General features: G+C 35.0%; 1 protein-coding gene across 1 annotated transcript in view; it reads right to left on the bottom strand.

Moving 5' to 3' along the window:
• Cow (Proteoglycan Cow) overlaps positions 1-17,425 on the bottom strand; it is a 73,599-nt gene extending 56,174 nt beyond the window's left edge. Inside the window, exon 1 of the mRNA XM_077439539.1 lies at positions 17,147-17,425. Coding sequence (XP_077295665.1) covers positions 17,147-17,263 — 117 coding nt within the window. The 5' untranslated portion in view covers positions 17,264-17,425. The remainder of the gene's footprint in view (positions 1-17,146) is intronic.
• Between the last annotated feature and the right edge of the window lie 3,533 nt (positions 17,426-20,958).

The following is a 20,958-nucleotide window of genomic DNA, read 5'->3' as shown; positions in this document are numbered from 1 at the left end:
TTCGGTTGGCGAAACTAGTAGGCCGAATGTTAAAATACCTTACAATGTAAGGCCTACATAGTAAAAGCATCGAGAGTGTAAGCTCCCAAGTAGTGGAGTTTCAAACAAAAATTAGCGTCTATATCTATATGTACCAGTGGCGTGCCGTCCATGGATGCTGTGGATGCTGCGCATCCCTTAAAATTTACGTCAAAAATATTTTCATACCGTTTGTTTTCTGAATTTCTTAGTTTTATTTATCTTTCATTTATTTTTGATTACGTGATTATGATATATATGATATTTTGTCTGATCCAAAATTGACATCAACGAGCATCCCCGTTGAAAGGCTGTAGCCATCTGCGCGACCGGTCCTTGTTTCTCATCAAGCCTGTATTACCATGGATGCTGAAGTTCTCTACAAATCTTTTGCGCAGGCGCACAAGTGAGCTGTCACTCTTGCGTATGCGCATGAGTGAGACGACTCTACAGTCGTCTCGCTCGCGCGACACTTGCTCTGGAAGCAAAATCTCCTTTTATTGTATGTATGGACTTGATTCGCTTTTTATACATGGACTTTCGGTTTATTCGTTGATTGATATTTCGAACGTTACGTTCTAAGTTACATATTTACTTTCATTATTTTATTGTAATTTATTACGTCCTAAATTATTATTTATTATGGCCCTAAATATAAATAGTCAAAGTAACAATGCAAGTATATTTATCGCCGTTGTTAATAATAATTGCAATTGTTTAATTAAAAATGCACTAAAAAGGACATTTGCCTTTCTGCCATATAATGAAAAAGAGATTATTGTTAAGAGCCCAAAACCCACACCAATATTGAATATTCGTTCAAAAACGAAAACATATCAGACAGTTTAATAAATATAAATATGACAATGTATGGAAGAATAAAATAAAATAAATGTATAGGTACATATGTAGAAGTAACTTCAATCGAGTTTAAAAATAGATTCAATAGGGAAAAAAAATAACATCACAAGGAGCACGCGTATGTATTTTTGCACGTAAGCGTCAAATCTCAGTACCAATATTGACAAAAAGTCAATTTTTCAAAAGTAAATAAAACACACACTAAAAGACGAACGTGCGCGTGGAAAAAAAGCGAACGACATATAAATAAATAAAAACCGATTGACGACAACATGAAGAGGAAAAGAAAAATAAAATAAAAATGGGAGATGGAAGGAAGGAAGGAAGGAGGAGGATCCAGCGTGAGAAACAGCGCACGTTTTGGAGCTGCCCGATTCGAGAGAATGTTTACGTTTGACCGTAAAGGCAGGGGTATGAAAAGACGGGGCCGGAAACAAAACGGGCGGCACAAAGGGGCGCACGTTGCAAAACAAAATGGCACACACACTGGAAATACACCCGAGTAGAAGAGAGAGAGAGAGAGAGAAAGGGGTCGACTAAAAGGATTGCGAGCAAAAAAGAGCAGGAGGACAGGCAGGCAGACAGACAGACGTAGAGACATACACATTGGGTTTCAGTGGCCCCCGGGGGGTTTCGCGTTCCACTTCTTGTTCCACTCACTGAAACAAAACGCGATATTCGCATAGAGTGTGCCGAGCTCCATTATGCGATTGACCCAGGTGCAAGAGCACACCCACCCAGTCCCACACGTGCATTACCATTAAAGCTAGTATGTACTATGTCAGTGTGTGTGACCCAGTGAAAATCTCATACGTTACCTGGAAAATATCAAATTTTCCGGTGGGTTATAGAAATTTGAAATAATATGTGATTTATCGGTGGTCACTGCTTAAGAGGGCTGGAACCCAGCGCCTTGTCCATGCAAACGTATTAGACTTTTCCCTTCCTCAATTATGGCACTAGAGAAATTATTTGTAATGTGCTATTTATATCCACCATATAGGCATATTTAATTTTTAAATTTTTTTTTGATCTATCAAAAAATCAAATAAATCAAAAGCAAAAAATCAATTAATCAAAAAAATAAAAAATAATTAAATATGCCTATGGTGGATATCCATAGCATATTAAAAAAGAATTGCTCTAGTGCCATAATTGAGAAAGGGAGAAGTCTAATACGTTTGTATGGACAAGGCGCTGGGAACCAGCCCTCTTAAGCAGTGACCACCGATAAATCACATATTATTTCAAATTTCTATAACCCACCGGAAAATTTGATATTTTCCTGGTAACGTATGAGATTTTCACTGGGTCACACACACTGACATAGTACATACTAGCTTTAATGGTAATGCACGGTCTGCAAGTCCGCTAGTGTGGCGGCTATCGCTCATTTGTATTAAAACGGACGTATTGGCGTACGCAACGGGAGATCCGCAACGGACGGTCCGGCCAGTGTGCTGAGGCCCTTAAGTGTATAAAGTAGGATGATTTTTAAAACTCCCGTTGGTCCATTCCGCCACTACACTATATACCGACATACATCCTTTATGCTCATTTAAATGCACTAAGTCTAACTTTTTATATTGAATCATCTTTATATGTATGTATGTGTACATATTTAGCCAGTAGCATGACTCGGCGGTTGCATTGATATTAAGCACCGAGAGGTCGCCGGGTTCGAGCTCGTGAGTTTACCTCGATTGAAAATAATTTATTCTGGGTATAATATTTAATGCTGCTGGTCAGACTTGGATATTTGTGAGTCCAAGTCGATCGTTTCCTATCAGAGTTTGACAATTTTTCTGATTTCATTGTTGAAACGGTTCCTGATTAAATTGGCTGAAAACCTTCCTACCTACACTATATGATATGTCCCGTTAATTTCGAGTTTTTAGTGTCTCGTAATCCAGTGATTTACAATATTTTCTAAATAAATATTTTTAACTATGAAGTTAGCGGTGGCAACAACTGCCACGTGTAACACGCAAAAAAATTCAGGCGGCACGTCATTGTATATACTGCAATGTAGGAATTCCGGATCAATTTAAAGTGGACAATTTCGAGTTTTAAATGAATAGCGTTTGTGAAGAACACCATTTGTGGGAAACAAAGTTGATGGGGAACACCAGGGCTATTCGGACTACTGCGTGTCCAAACACTCGACTACCTGCCTTTAAAAGGAGGTACACAGTGGAATGGCTACTCTCGAGCGAGCGGCAGTTCCGGATGGACATCTTGAGTCGTAGAATACATGATGTGAAATGAATTTGACCTATTTTATTTGGAAACCTGAACCAACATAACAATATTTGGGCCTATCGGCTTTGCCGCCTCCCCAAGTATATTAAATAAATAAATACATACATGTATTTTGAATAAATCAGAAAAGATTACAATTACCGATTGCTTATATACAAAAAAATATCCTTGCTCAAGTGCCATTATTTTTAGTGTCACTGACGCTTTCTGTAGAATATTGTAGGAGATTAAGTTAGATGGATATTAAGTATAAATTAATAAAATTTATGTCAAATTCAAAATCAATAGTGACACCAACGCAATTTGAGCTGCTAAGAATATAAAACAAGCAACTTCTTCAAATCCGGCAAGACGGTATCGAAAAGAAACGATAAAAGTATCAACTTTTGAAAACTTTAACCCACCACCACAAAACAAAATGTAGGTACAAACTTCCATAGAAATTCATTTAAGAGTTTCAGACATAAAAATGGATGGGACGCCAGAGGAAGTGCTATTTCGAGCCGGCAGCGAAATGAATAGAGAAAATCCAATCAATCACATCGGATAATACGAAACTTATCAAGAAAGATGTGAACCAGCCATTTTTTTAAAAACACCTACATACAATAATTTATCCATTAACATCAAGCTCGCAAAAAAAAGAACCTTCAGAGCGAAACCCACGACCCACGCGCACTAGGCACGGCATACCAAAGTTCCTCACAGTAATGGATAATATCGCATAAAATTTGCACAGCATTCCGTAGCTCAAGAGCTCCAAATGGTTGACATTCCCGCTACTATTAAAGCACATTTTACAAGAGATACCCCAAGGGGAAATTTCTGTTCGAAGACAAGAGCAGGGAGGGGGAGGGATCTCCAGCTAATGAAATGCGCACGATGCAGTGCACGAAATTACAAATATATCTAGTACCCAGTAGTTGTGAAAAGCACTACTGTGTCACGCGAAGGTCGAACGACCACCCCAGTTTTGAAACGGCAGTACCCAGTAAGTACTCGCCAGGGAGGTCGACCCAGCTACACAGTAGACTTTCGTGTCTGGTTAGACGAGAGGTTCACTACTTGTCTAGATTGCAATCTAGTACACGTGTCCACTACGATAATTCTTGAAGGGCGTTTTTTATTATATTGTATGTATGTACCACTTTTCATGTTTATTGTTCTGCTGGGTCAAAAAATGATGGCGTTGGATCATGTTATTGTATATGCAAAGGCCACTTCGATTCACCAAAAGTTCGTTAGCGAAAAGTGCGTGCGTATTTTTCTAATCGTGTGGATGTACATACATACGTTAGCTTTGTTGTTCCGAATACTAATTGTTTCAAACTGGTTTCATTTCGATTATGCAGCTGATCAAGCAGGACAAAATAGTGAAATAAAGAAACATCGAAGGATATGCATCTCACAGTGAGAGCGAAAACACACTGATTGGTACGTGGTACGTGTTTTTTTTAGATACTTTTAAACATGCTAAAAAAACGCAACACCCCTAGCCCATATACATGGTACACAGTCTCAAAAATTACCCCCTGGAGTGCTTTCGGTGATATTTTATCCTTGCTTGACAGTGGTCGATAACGGTGAATCCCATATTTGAAGGAATGTAGAAGAAACTTGTCTGATCTCAGTTGCATGTGGATATGCATACACATGCGAGCTCCCAAGCATATGCACTCGCAACTTCACTACTAGTAGGGAAAAAATCTGCATGGCTTTGTCAATTTTTGTACAAAGTCAAGTTCCAGAACATTTCGCCAATTCTGTAACTATGTAACTAATTACTAGAATAACAAAAATACAACAGGAAAATAGTATTCGAACGCTTTTCTTGTAGTTTTCATTTTTGCGATTAGATACATATAAAAAAATGGTAGTTATTATTAAAGCCTCGATACATGCGGAAGTTTCCCCTTTGTTTCGCGGTCTGGTAGGGTAGGGGGGGGGGGGGTTCGAGAGAAGTGTAATAATGAATTGAGGATCCGTCCCACTCCCAAATGGGATTGTAACGTTATACTCAATCAGAGTAGGATTACGGAAACGTTTTCCCGTGTATGTAGTATGTACTCTTGACACAAAACCAATTCTGGCACTTTTGGGAAAAATCCCCCGAGCACTCCCTCTCTATTCTGTCCGCATTTGCAGTACCAATTTTATCGTGGAGGATTATGAGAATAATATGCTACAGAAACAGCTGTCAGTTGAATGTTGGTCTCAGCGAACCGAGTGTTTGATGTCTGATTCCTATACAAAAATGTATTCGAATATAACATATTCATATTTTTGATACTTTCAATCAAATACAGTATTCATTTTGAAAGGTTCGAATAATTTTTTTTTATATTTTGGTTCATAGAATAAGCTTCTAATCCGAATGATAAATCTTTCCCTCTTTTTTTATTTTTCTTCCCAATATTCAGTAGAAAATAAAGTCCTAAATTTTTTTTAAATATATTTACCTATAATGCCATTACGGGTCGTCCCTGAGCCACACCTATGGTATTAAACTTGTACATATGATGCATATAAATTTGAAGTCATATTCAAATAGTGGTGACAAATAGTAGATAGGATGGTTTTGCCACTTTGGTGAGGAAACGTTTCAATGAAATCAGATAAATTGACAAACTCTGATAGGAAATGATCGACCTTGGAGTCACATATCCAAGGTCTGGCCAACAGTACAGCCAGGGATTGAACCCGTGACCACCTAATTGAAAGCATTGCACGCTATTCAATGATCTGTGCTGCTGGTTAAATATCCAAGTCTGACCTTCAGCACTACAGAAATACTTCAGGATAAATTCTTTTCAATCGAGATCAACTCCAGGCTCGAACCCGGGAACCTCTCGGTAGTTAGCATTAACATAACCATCGGTTTATACTGCTGGCTATAATATAAACTAATATATAACAATCAACGGCGTAAGTTAAGTGATTGTGATCTAACTAGCAGCGTGGACTAGTGATTAGCATATCATGCTTTAAAGCACTGGTGGCTGCTGGCTAGACCTTGGTTTGTGACTCCAGATCGATCGTTTCCTATCAGAATTTGACAATTTTTTGATGTTCATTGAAACGGTTCCCGCAAAATTGTCATCTCCTTTCCCAACTCTCTTGCAAATCTCAAGTTTCTCAAATCTCAAGTTCGTTTAAATTCGTATTGTATAAATGCTATGACCATATACATCTGTCGTATATAATGTAAATATATTTATATAAAATGTAGTGTTTCTTAATCTGTATAAGTACACTCGTCACATTGGAGCGATCTGTAAGATGAGTGTACATGATCGATTGCATAAATAAATAAACTTAATTGTTGAGACGGATCCAATAAAATCAGCATCCCTTTTTTTATTACATAAATCACTGAATTGCAAGATACTGAAAAAAGATGATTTCAAATTTTTCAGTATCTTGCAAGATACTGAAAAATTCGAAATCAACTATTAATTAATTAATCCATAGGGACATATGTGTATATAAACTCGTACATATGTAAATCAAATTCAGATAGTGGTGACATAATAGGTAGGATGGTATTGCCAATTTGATGGAGGAACCATTTCAACAATGAAATCAGATAATACAAACTCTGATAAGAAACGATGGACTTCACATGGAGTCACAAATAAGCGAGTCTGACTAGCAGCATTAAAGATTAGCGGGATCGAACCCGGCAACCTCTCGGTGCTTAATACAAACGAAACCACCGAGCCACGCTGCTGATATAAATGGATATGTACAAAGTTAGCCATTGTGTCCTTAATCTCGTATATTTTTGGGTTCCCGGAAAGATGCACTAAATTGAAGATGAATAGGAGCGCAGTTTCGAGAAGTCATAATTTTCAAAGGCGCTCTAAAAGAACTTATGCAATAGAATTCCATAGAAAAAAAAGTTTAGCACCCCCGGATAACATACAAATGCCCCGTGACGCTTTTTTGTGGAACTATATTGCGTTAGTTCTCTTTGAGCATCTTTGAAAGTTTGGATGTCTCGAGAGTGCAACTATCTCGAGGGCATTTTTCCGGTCGCCATATTTTTGATAGATAAATCGTCAAACTTTGATCGGATAATTCGTTTTTTAACATCTATCGATCATATGTATATATGTACATGATTCTGCGAGAAAAATATCGAAATCAATACAGAATTTTGACCTGTGAATATCCGAGCTTGCCGCGAACAGGTTGTTTATGAGTTGGAAATAATGACGGGTGTAAGAGGCGTAATATTGCCCCGGTTAAGTTACCGTTTCCCATCGACGAGATAAATTTCCCACAGGTACGGCCGCTTAATGGGGCTTTTCAACGTTGCTGCTTTCCAGGATTATCATCAATATCATCATCATCATCACCATCAATGTACAGGCAGACCTCTTTTCGATGGGAAAACAAATTTACGAGGCAATAATGCCGGAAGAAGACTTCATATAAAATTCGATAAGGATACGGACCGACGTTTGTATAGACATAATTCGAATCCCATAATATCCTCCGACAAAATTGGGTCAAGACACGCGCAAATATCCACCGGAGATAAGAGAAACATTTTAAAACTAATAACAGGCACAATTCTAAATAGAAACGTTGTAAATTGGACTCATTACAGTGACATTATAGTGAAGTCATTACTCAAAGAGTATGTTTTAATTATTTGTTTATAGCATTCATTTTTCAGTCACATGAAGTTAGAGTTTGGAATAACACACGTTTTATAAACAAACTAATTAACATCTGAAAATATGGAAATAAAATCTAGCCGATTCATCAGTTGTAAAAGTCGCTACTTACTATATTTGTATCATAGCTAGCGAATTTTATTACTCAAATCGAGAGATCAAAAAATGCTATTTTGAGTTTATATTGAAAAAAGTTCGGATGTGACCAATATTTGAGGAATATAAGAAAAACATAAATATACGTTATATATGAGAGCATTTTCGATACAAATTCAGAGTAAATATAGGGTGACTTACACAAGACAAAATATTTCCGGTTGTCGGTTTTTGTTCAAATTCTTTTTATTACTTAACCCTTTGAGTGCTGACGTCTTTTCTGTTGAAAGCCCGCCACGCTGAAAATTTCCAACTAGAATTATTTATAAATCCAATAGAAAGCAGGTATAAAAATTGTAGCTAATCCAAACAACCCCTAGATAACTACTGCGAAGGATTTCGAGTTTTGTAAAGGTGTGTTTAGACTCTGTAATATATCTTGCAACAATATAAAATAAACAAAAGATGTCTATAAATGAATGTATTTTTCAAAAACTAGTTCCGTCTTCTTCAATGTTGTTAAAATGTAATGCTCAAAATCTAAATTCCAAACCACAATCTAAAATACTCAGCAGTTAGGGATTTCCATCGAGAAATTCTGCTATGGTTATAAATTCAGAAATTCCAGTGTAAACCCAGTCTTTATAAACGTTGACAAATGAATGACACGGATTACACGACTGGAAAGGCTTAGTGGGTAATATTCTTGTTTATTTTGACATGCTCAAAATACAACGCCTATTGACGTTTTTCAGACCCATGGAAATGTTGGCAAAACGCCGATCAGCGTTGGTCAGCGTTCAAAGGGTTAAAATCACTATAAATATTATACACACTATATATTAAGAAAATAAAAATAATTTAAACGAAAATAAAATAATGAAATATTCTTTTTAAAAAATAGCTACTTCCGTTTTACGAATTCTGACCAAATTCTTATCAACTCTAAGTTAGTACATAAATAATACAAATTTAAATTTTTCAACCTGATGCGTTCAGGGGTGTGGAAAAAACCGTGTGGTCACAACATTTTTGACTTTTCTAAGACGAAAAAATCCCACTTCCAGTTTATTGAATTTAATATATATTTTTTTTATTTTAATCACATTGATACAGTGATTACACTTGATTTTTTTTATTAATGCAGCTGAATGTGTTACAAAACGTTGCACACCATAATCTTAGAACGTTGAGGAAGCACCCGCTTGAAAATTACTCCACAAACTCAACCAAATTCTTATCTGGTTTAAATAAGTTTCAGTTATATAGCGTATAATGGCAATTTAACGTGATAAAAATTAATTATTAACTCAAAAAAATAATTATTAATTTAAGTAGAAATTACTTTAGATATTTATTTTATAAGACATAAAAATTGCTATGAATAACGAAAAAAAATAGAATTCTTAATAGCAAGAGCACTAACTAGCAAGCACTTTTGATTTATTGATCAATCAAGCTTTTATAGCTTCTCAGATTATACGTTCGAGATAAACGGCAAAAGCTCCAATAATAACATCCCGCTCATCTCGACTCGTTTCCAAATATTATACGATAAATAAAAAAAAAAAAAAGTTTCCTAATATATAATTGAAATAATAAATAATAAAAAAAGGCCAAAAGGCCAACGCAAGACAGACAGACATAGATCATTCGGCGCGTTAATGAAACGCAAAAATTAAAACGAGTGCGACATTAAAACTTTCGTAACGGCCAAACCGCCCACGTCTAAATTGCGCAAAATTTCGCGTTAACACCTTAACTGCCGCGCCGAAATTTTATTTCCGCGCGAAAATATGAAGAGCGCGGCATAATCTTTAATTTTCGCCGCACCCAATTACCTCTTACCGAAATCGTAACTTTTAAAGGGCCGAGACGTACATAAATCGAGACGAGAAGGGGAAAAAATTTATGAAATTATCCCTCATCCCTATAAAGATCCCAGATTTTTATAGCGATCCCAAGTTAGAACAACGGCGATAGAGTTATAACTAGTTTCAATCCTAAACAAGCTCTATACAAATATGTATCTACATATGTATGTGCGTCGAATTTACATTGTTTGAAGAGGACTCGGAATTTTCCTCGACTGTACAAGTTTGGTTAAAAATTCGTTCAGATTTTCCATTATATAAAGAAAAATTGAAAATGCTGCGAGTAAACATTTACCTTCACTGAGCGCGTCATATGTAGAGTGACACTCGCGCAATCCATTTTCAAGATATGACGGTAGATTTATTTATTTTTTATATATATATACCAGGATGACCTTACAGGTAACCCCAATGCGCCTTCCTGGCCAATTACAAACATTGCAGCATTTTTTTATTATTATACAAGTCGATGAATTACGAGACACTGAAAAACTTGCAAATTAACGGGACATCTATGAATTGTACATACATTTTATTGTACATTAATCAATCTCAAATAGTGGTGACATAGTAGGTAGGAAGGATATTTAGCCAATTTTACCGGGAACCGTTTCAACAATGAACTAAGAGAAACTTGGCAAACTCCGATAGGAAACGATCGACATGGAGTCACAAATATCCAGGTCTGACCAGCAGCACTACAGATATGCTCAGAAAAATTATTTTCAATCGAGGTCAGCTCATGGGATCGAACCCGGCGCCTTTCGACGCTAAGCAGAAGCTTAACGACCGAGCTATACTGCTGGCTGAATTTATATATATATATATATATATATATATATATATATATATATATATATATATATATATATATATATATATATATATATATATATATATATATATATATATATATATATATATATATATATATATGGTAAATCTACTAAACCTAACTCAACGTTCAACCTTTTGATTCATTTTCTAAGGTATTTTTAAATGAAAATTTCCTTACGCACGCTAGAATGAATTTTTTTTTAACTTTCATCCGTTCAAACAAAGCCGGTTGGTTTATTGTAAAATATTATTCGGACATCATTTTATACTAAATTCCGTCATATATACATATACAGTCGATTATCCGGATTGTTAAAAACAAACCCAAATTTTACGATTTTGCTGCTTTGAAATGCATACCATAAAAATTCGAAAATAAGACGGAGAAATGAGTCAGTTGTCTTTAAAATTCAATACTCAAAGAAAATCTGATCGCGATTTAAGTATTTATTTTTAATATTACCAATATGGAAAAGAGACCGTGTTGTATTATCATTAAAAGACAAATTAGACACAATCAATGCTTTAAAAAGCGGTGTCTTAGGACGTTTTTTGTCAAATAAATAATTATGGTGTTGGAACGTCAACGATCTCGGATACAAAAAAACAAAGTGAAAATATTTACATATTATGAAGCTTACTGATTATTTAATGTCAAAAGATGGAAGGTCATGAGAAAATCAGGATATGAAGAAGTCGAAGAGTGTATTTTTATGTGGTACATTCAAAGACGATCGTATGGGTTCATTATTTTGATTTGGCAGCTTCAAAAAGAACACATAACTTTAAGCAAAAATCCATAATTGAATTTCTTAATAAAGAATAATTTAATATTGATCTTCATGCTATTATATATGTAAATTTAGACAAATAAAAATAATTCATACTGAATGTACACGTCTTTCCCCGTCAATTGTGATATTTTCGAGGTCTTCGATTATCCGGACTTCATCCCCAATTAGTCCGGATAATCGAGGTTCTACTGTACGGTCCATTTAGGTATTTTTTGGATTCTCAACTCACGTTTCACAACCATATCACGACAGTCGCTGACGTTTATTATTATTAATATTATTTTTATTTTAACCTACATATCTGTAGCCTGCACTCATCATTATTTTCATAATTGAATGTGATGTATGAATGGAATTTTGATCATCACTCTTCCATTTGGGCCTCGCAGGGATGTTTTCTATTTGCGGCTGGTTCTTATATATTGGTGCTGGCTATAGGTGCAAGACATTCCCTACTTTGTATTTTATTATTTGATATTTTTACTTCATCTGCTATTGTTTTTTTATGATTATGTATAAATATATTTTTTATCTGTGTATAAATATATTTTTTGTCTGTGTATATTATCTCTCTGTATAATTATTTCGACCATTTTGGCGCATTAGGGACTCCTTGTAATACCACAATTCTCCGTACACATATGTATATTTTTTTAAAACATCTATATCTTTATCAAATTATATGAAAAGTGCGTAATTTTTCAACAATTTTACATATTTTGAAAGCCTTTATATTTTGAAAGCATATAGCCTCTCAAGAGGTTCATATAAAGCTGCCTTTTAAGAACCCCTTTGCCGAGGCAGACTTTTAGAACATTTAAACTTCATTTTACTAATTAGCGTAGACGTATTTTACCATCGCATGGGAGTTTAATATTTTAAGAATTAAACGATTTCAAGCACTGCTTCTTCGACACAAACTTGCAGTCTCTTGGTAGAGGAAAGAGTCTCTAGTGATTGCCTTTTGACTGAAATGAAGAAAGAAGCAATTATTTTTTAAGGATGAATATTTTTATACGAAACAAAGAATACGTAAAAAAATAATAATACATTTTTCGATTAAAGCGAGTATTTCAGTTCAAGAGAGCGTAATATTACTACCCGTTTCGGTTGAGTTACAAAAGGCACGACGAAAATATGTACGGCACTGATTAATTCCGAGGCGAGATCATTAACGGTGCGAAATTTTCGCCCGAAATAAACACAAAAACCAAAATAAATAAGGCGAACACACAAAAATGTAAGCACACTGTCGGAAAAGTCAATAAATAGAAGGTCGAAATGTACGAAAGCTTCCTATCGATTTTCCCGATGCCTTTTGGCCTACTGGGTCACTTCGTACTGATTCATAGCCGAGCCAACTTTATTTACATGCCGCGAACGCCGCTTCTCAAACTGTTACCGATGATCAATTACACCTTCCATTGGAACACTCGTTCCGCGGAAAATCCTGCCAGATAGAGACACCCCTCTTTTTCTCTCACTGCTCCGTACGGACGTTTTTCTTTTATTCTTCTGTCGTGTCGGGGGGCAAAAAATAAGAAAAAAGAAACATGGGATGGGTCATTTTTCACCTCACATTCGGATAAGCCTTTGGGCACAACGCGAGACAAAGAAATATGCGCCTTCAGAAGTCTACAACATCAGAAAAATTGCTACTCTTCTATCGCTTTAATATGCCTGCGTAACAAAATCCATAAATTGTAACAAAATTATTTGAGTGAAAATTTCACCGAATTATTTCTTCTCTATTTGGTAGTTTTATGCTGTCTGTCTTTTATTATGACCGGATTTAAATGAAAAAAAAGACCAGGAAGGTCAGAAAGGTCTCACAGATATACCCAATGACTAGTCTTCGGCGGTGGAGCGTGCTTTTTCCAGGAAACAGGACAAACTAAAAAGCTAATTCAAACATTGGATGTTCCCCAAACCGAATTCGGGTGTAGTTGCTCGTGCAGAATTCACATGTTTGGGAGGTCGTAGGTGTATGCATGTATGTAGGTGTATACAACCGAATAGTTTCTCCTATATTTTATTCAAATATGAGATTCACCACTATCGATGACTGTCAAGTAAGGATAAATACAAACATACGAAAACACTCCAGGGGGTGATTTTTGCGGCTGTGTATATGGGCTAGGAGGGCTGCGTTTTTTCCCATGTTTTAAAGTATCTAAAAAAAACGTGCCACGTACCACTCAGTGTGTTTTCGCCCTTATCCAGCAACACCGGGCCAGGGAATGAACTCATTACACGCTCTAACCACTACAGACATCGATATATAATAAATAGTATATTTTTGTATCGATGGCACAAACAGATAAAACTGAATACGATAGCATCGACGAATTCTTGCAGTGATGTCGCCGTAGAGGTTTGACCGGGTCAAGTCGGTCAGAGTGCACTTGTTTACTCAAATATTGGACTTATTATGTCTTACCGGCATTACACAGCTGTCATCTTCCTGTCAACACCGTGATGAAATACCACGTAGAGATAGGGAGTACTCTTAAACGTCTAATGATGTATTGTGCATTCGAAAACTTAAAAAAAGCCATGTATAACTTCACCTGTATGTGTTCTACTGCTTAAAAGTTGATATAGGATTTTTTTTTTAATTAAATCCGATATGATATATGAACCAGATATGTGAATCTTCAGAATTAATATTAAAAATTAATATAAAATAAAATATATTTTTTTAATTTTCATTTTATAAGCTAACGTTTTGCTGACCGAACAATTTCGTTCTTATTAGTCCTTTTTTGATAAGTTTTAATCTGACTTGGATTAAACGTCAGCCCAGACTTATGTAAGCGCTCGGTAGGTACACGGCGACGAAATTAAATTATAAAAATTCACAGCAAAATGAAACAAAACAGTGCAAAAATTATGTACGTTTTTATTTTGAGCAATTTACGATCGCAGGGGAGACAAAAAAAAGGGCAAACGGCGAACTTGAAATGAAAAGAGAGGAAAAGAAACCGAAGATAAAGACGCTAATGGCCTCGAAACCCATCCAAAACAATGTCACGATTAATGTCGCTTTTCTCGCATTCCGATGACGAATTTTCGCAATGTCTTCGCTGAAAGTCTGTAAAATCGCCAAAAATATCACGAGACGAAAATTAAAAAAAAAAAAAAACACCCGATTCGATTTCGCATTAAATTCTAGAACGGGCACGTGAAGACGTCTTCTCGTACGCGTGGGACGATTTTCCCGAATTTCGAATTTCATTATTTATTTATCCCCGACATCTGAGGTGGATGAGGGGCGTCTTCAAAAATGTATTTCGGTAAATTAATTAAACGAGATAATACGAGAGATGATCGTAAATGTAATAAATTTTCAAAACAATGCCAAAAGGATGGAAACGCGTATCAAAATATGTAGTATGTTATTTGATATTTCACTGTCGGATCATTTCTACTATATGAAATATTAATATTTATGTTTCATAGAATCGAAATTGGCAAATTTTTCGTAATACCGTGTTCTAAAAACTGATTATATTGAGCATTGTGTACTCGTATTTTATTCACGAGCGAGTTTTTTTTATTCGAAAGCTGTCCAATTTCATTCTGAAGAATCGTATCGTAAAATATGATCGATTACCCATCGTATTGGATGAAAAAAAAAAATAATAAAGAAAACGTTTATTATATAATATTAGCCAGCAGCATAGCTCGGACGTTAAGCTTCTGCTTACCGTCAAGAAGGTGCCGGGTTCTATCCCTGAATGAAAATGAATTTTTCAGAGTATGCTGTTGGTCAGACCTGGATTTGTGACTCCAGGTTGATCGTTTCCTATCAGAGTTTGCCAATTTTCTCTGATTTCATTGTTGAAACGGTTCCCGGAAAAAAAAAATTGGCTAAAAATCCTTCCTACCTACTATGTCACCACTATTTGAAATTTGATGGATGTACAATAAAAATGTATGTACAATTCATAGATGTCTCGTTAATTTGCGAGTTTTTTCAGTGTCTCGCAATTCAACGACTTATAATAAAAAAATGCTGCATTTGTATTTGTAATTGGCCAGGAAGGCGCATTGGGATTTTCCTGTAAGGCCTTCCTGGTATATATGTAAAATAAAAATAAAAAAATAAATAAAATATATATATATATATATATATATATTATATATTAAACCAAGTAAAATATATTACCAAGTAAACCAAGTATATTACCAAGTAAACCAAGGTTTCAGCTTATGCTTATGCATGATTCTTGTGGTTTTTACGCATTTACAAATTAATTAAGAAATGAAAATTAAAAAAAATATATATATTGATTTCAGATTATAAAAGGTTCATATTTTTTTTATAATTTTCCGTTACATATGAGCCGTGTTATATAAAGTGGCATAAGTCCACTTTTTTCATTTTTAGAAACATTTGGCAAAACATTAATATAATTTGCGTTTAAAATATTGGTGGCTTGTAATACGTTTATTCTGCTTTTCCAAGATTTTGGACATCGAATTGAAATACGTGATAAAAATTTGTGAATTAAGTCAAACAGAAATAGTGTTTTTGGAATTGAAAATCGGTCTTTCAAATATAATGGCTCATATATAAAATTTTAACAATCAAATGGGATGATGTTTTACGGGAGTGATTAATTTTTATAAAATCCATTGTTTCAATTACGATGTTTCATAGATTTTTTAAAAATAATAAACCGTGGTAAATATCTGTGTTTGATTTTGTTCGCCGGGTAATGTTTTAAATCTGATATTTTTAAAACAGGTTTGCATTTCTGAAAAATAAAGTAAGTTTATATATAATAACGAAACGGTAATGTAATTCGCCTCTGATTGGCTGTCGTCAAAGTCGTTTCTGATTGGCAGGATTGGTCAAATACGTTTGTGATTGGTCGATCGTTAGATAATATTATTTTTTTTCAATTCAAATAAATTTAATAAAAAAAAAAACAAATGAAGACGGTACTATGTAGAATGCATTTCCATTTCAAGTTACTTTTATATTAAATTTATTTGAATCGAAAAAAAATAATATTCAACCAATCGAATGGTCATACAAACTGACTTGTTTTAGATTCTCAACCGACAATACTTACAAAGTCTCTTTCGAAATTATATATTAGATTAGATAAATCCGTGCTAAAACGGAAGAGATGGTCAAAAGTGGAACCGAGCGAAGCCAGGTCGCACCACTAGTATTTTATAAAAATAAAATGCAATATTAGCATAGAATAAACATTAAAAAAAATGTCAACACACAAATCTCACGTCGCAAGATTTGAACAATTTAAATAGTAAAAGCAGAAACAAAATAAAATTCGATTCATTTGTTTTGAATTTCATAGAAAAATGAACGAAAATTTTTCACGGTTGCAACACCGACTCGATTCGAACGAAAAAACAAATGAATATTGTAAATATTTTTATTGGAGTCGAAAACCGGTTCCGCAGAGGAAGTGGAGGGGGGGTGGTTGTTGGATATGATATATTTTGACGTGAAAGTATACGGAAGGGAAATAGGTACATCATACATACGTATATGAGGAATAATACATAGGTAAATAAACAAGGTTCGGTTGAGGTAAAATGTACAGGTAATTGGCATTGGGCATTTCGAGCTGGTGTCAGTCAGATCTGACGTCGACCTGCGCACGCGCACGGGGTGGGAGGGGAGGGGGGGAGCCGAGAGTGTGAGTGAAGTGGAGGTGGAGGTGGAAGTGGATCGTCTGACCTCTTCTGCAAACTCGAAGTCTCCGTCGAACTTCTTCTTCTTCTTGGCGTCCGCGAGAGAAACGGAGACGAAGAGCAGCGCCAGCGCCACCACCACACCCGTCCACGCCAATCTCATGTTCGCTTCTTCGTGTACTTGTTGTATTTCGCGCAGGCAGCAGACGGCTAAAGACACGCCAAAACAGCAACGCAACGCAACGCAACGCAACGCAGCGCAACACGCGAAACGACTACTCGCGCCCGACGACCACGAGCGTCTGCGTTCGCCAGCCTCGCACTCGCCTGCAATCGATGCGGTCCGCGCATGACACTCCCCCTCCCTCCCACCCACCCCATCCCCCGCCCGCCTCCCCTTGAATTTTCCGTTCCCAACCAGTGCTCAGTGCTGCCAACTTCTGGCGCCTACGCTTTGCTTTTCCCTTTTCGATATTCAATTTTGAATCTCTTTAAGCCGGCAGATCGAACCTATTCCGAAAAAAGCTTTTAACCTTTGAAGGACGAAGCGTCAAGATCGAACGAGTGTCCCGAACCGGGGTCGAGTAAGGTCCCAGTATTTTTAATCAAAATACAGCTTTTCTCAATACAAATGGGTTCAATATATATCTTATTAATCATTTTATACATCGACATAAAAAAGTTTTAGTCCTACAACATGGTTTTGACTATTTTTGTATTAAAAAATAACGACAAGCAACAACATGCAAACGCACATGGGTAAGGCCAACAGACGACTGCATGACTCAATAGCCACGCTCCAAAAGCGACGAAAACAATAGCTCATGAAAATATGGCTGTCTCTTTCTCTCGCATTGATTCATCGATCAACAAGAATATGCAAGCAAACAGTCAAAATCATGGCTTATCGCTACCGCCTTTAAACCATACTTTGGAACGTAGAAATGTATAAATGTATTTTTCACGATGTAGGTACCCCTTTTCTAGATCATACAAAATCTATTAAAATAAATTTATTGTAGTTCATTCTAGGAATACAAGAAATATAGAGTGTATAGCTTTGAAAACCACATAGTTATTACGAAAAACATAAAAATTTGAATACTTCCATACCCCACTTCGGTGAGAGAGGGTTAATGAGTATCCGCGTAGAGGCTCGTAGGCAGGTATGTATGTAAGTACAGCCACGTCTCCAGAATTCAAAAAAGACAAAACTTACCCCTTTACGGGGAATTTGTGGCTCTATAGCACCGATGTTCAGGTTTCCTTTTTTGTGAAGGATACAATGCGTACATAAAGGTCTTATGGAATACTTTCTTACCCTCGATCCAAAATAAATTGAAAACAGTGACAACTAGCAGTTAATGTAAGACACTGTACTATGCTACACAGCAAAAAAAATGTCAAATCATAATTTCCTCTTTTTCGATGACCCGATTTGAATCCCATAAAAAATGTCTGGTATGTTCTGAAATTTAAATTAAATAAGCTCCAGTGTGCCAATTAGTCAATCCTCAAAGAAAATATCCTGTCAGTGTGGCAGGGTGATCCTGATATTAAAAAAATAATGATGTCTTGTATGGAGAGTGTGCCTAATAGATTACGTCTTTACGTTATTAATTGTGTCATTTTTATTAAATACTTATTTATTTATTAATTTTGTACATATTTAATTGTAAATTTGGTCAGTAACAATAAAATTACACATATGTTTTTAATTCGTAAACCTGATAAAATCGTAAGTAAATGTGCAATTTGCGAAGTGGTACTAATTTTTTGTCGTGGGACTGTACCTCGTCTGTCATGAAAATCCCACAGATAATATGAAATGAAACTTAGAGAGACATTTCTCAAAATAAACCGACCATTCGTACTGGTTTTGCCATTAATGTACTGGTTTTTTGGGCGTTAAATTTATCTATTGATAAAGTATTCAATAAAATCCGTACACTTTATATAATAAATTGAAATATTTTAAACAATCAGCAAAAATTAGGTCTCCTACAGAAATATTGGCAAATTAGTTTAATATTGTCTCTGTTTACCAAAAAAAATCTGCACCTGTCGATGCTTGATTTTTCTTTGATGAGCAGTATGTGGTTCAGTAATAAGACCCAACTAAATTTTAGAACTTTAAAATGTTTGCTAATCAGGTATAAGCTTGCGAGAAAATGAATTTATTATTTTATAATTCTGCGTACATGATTATCCAGTGGTTTAATAATTGAAATTGAAATACATTTCAAGAAATATTTTGTTTGTAAAACAGTCCTGGTTTTGAATTTGTAAAAAAAAGGTCACCTTAATCAAGCATTTTCAGAAAAAATAGTTACAATAATGAACTTCGCAATCGAGAACTAAAAACATATTGGCCAAACCACTATATCGTCACCAATTTAAAGTACTCTTGTACGAAATGGATATCGAGGATGTAGGCTTAGGCTTCTGTACAATAAAGCTCGCTGTCTTTCCACAGGAAAAGTTAAAGAAAAGACAATTTATTAAGTATTTTAAAGCAATGAAATATCACAATCGATAGAAAAAACATCTGATTATTGATTCCAATAGTCACTTTAAGTACAACAATACTAGATTTTGAGTTAAAGACCGCAAAAGCCAAAAAAACTGTAAAAATCGCGCATTTTTTTAAACGCTCATATCTCGTAAATGATCACTAACCAACAAAAGTCATTATCATATTCGAATTCAGTGGGTCAAACTTGGTTAGTCTCCACTTTGCTAACTCAAAATCGTGATTTTTTGTTGCTCAGTGTTATTAAAAAGAATAAGTAGCTCTTAATTTACAGCCACTTTTAACTTTAACTTCATTCAAATCCATTTTCCACCAATTTTATTAGGATTCTAGGCCATAAAACTGGTTATTATCATATCTAATAATATGAGCAATGAAAATAAAAACATAACATCTCAGATCTGCATACATCGAGTATGTAAAATCACTCACCATATACATGAATTAGTGATTTAATATGCACATATGTATGTACATTAATGCTAAATCGAAATAAAAGTGACTCGATTTTACTCTATAGCCCTAGTCGTAACCAAAAACTACGAAAAACATATCGAGACATTAATCTTTTATCCGACATTAAACTATTTCGCTAAACTCGACTTGGGGATCATATTACTAACGAGCACTTCAAATAAAATTTAAATAATGATTTCGTTCACTACTAGGAATACGCAAATATTTTAAAATCAAATACGGGCTTTTCATTCTGGTAACAATTCTGCAAAGAGTTTTCGGTTCAAAACAATAAACCGACTACAACTTAAACGAGTTATTCCGACAGCAAATTTAACTGCGAATACAATTAAATAATCCCGGATACTACATTGAAACATAAACCTATGAAATTATTTTAACTAAAACATTATTACTCTAAATATTGATTTACAAAACGGTCCTATTAAAGGTCAAGCGGAGAGCTTAACATTTTAGCATAATGTGTATGTTACATAAATATGTATATATGTTTGTAAACAACAATAAGTACTTATCCGATACATATATTACGCATCTACTGAAGTAAACAACATGAAATCCTTTAAATGTACCAAAATATATTACATAAATGTACGCTTTGTAGATGTACATACATATATAATATATTTTATATTATATTATTATTCTAATATAATTTAATGTACTTAAATATATATAACTAGTGTTGTACCCGATGAAATATCATCGCATGGGTGTTGGCCGATTAAGTTATTAAATAAATAAAAAATTAAAAGAAATGTGTCGGTCCTGTGTTCGATCCGCGCGGACGAATTTTTTTCAAATACCTTTTAAATATATTTATATTTAATTGCTTAATACAATATAAA

This window comes from Arctopsyche grandis, chromosome 10 (assembly GCF_051622035.1).
Source record: "Arctopsyche grandis isolate Sample6627 chromosome 10, ASM5162203v2, whole genome shotgun sequence".
Lineage (NCBI taxonomy): Eukaryota > Metazoa > Arthropoda > Insecta > Trichoptera > Hydropsychidae > Arctopsyche > Arctopsyche grandis.
This window is presented reverse-complemented; position numbering and strand designations above follow the sequence as displayed.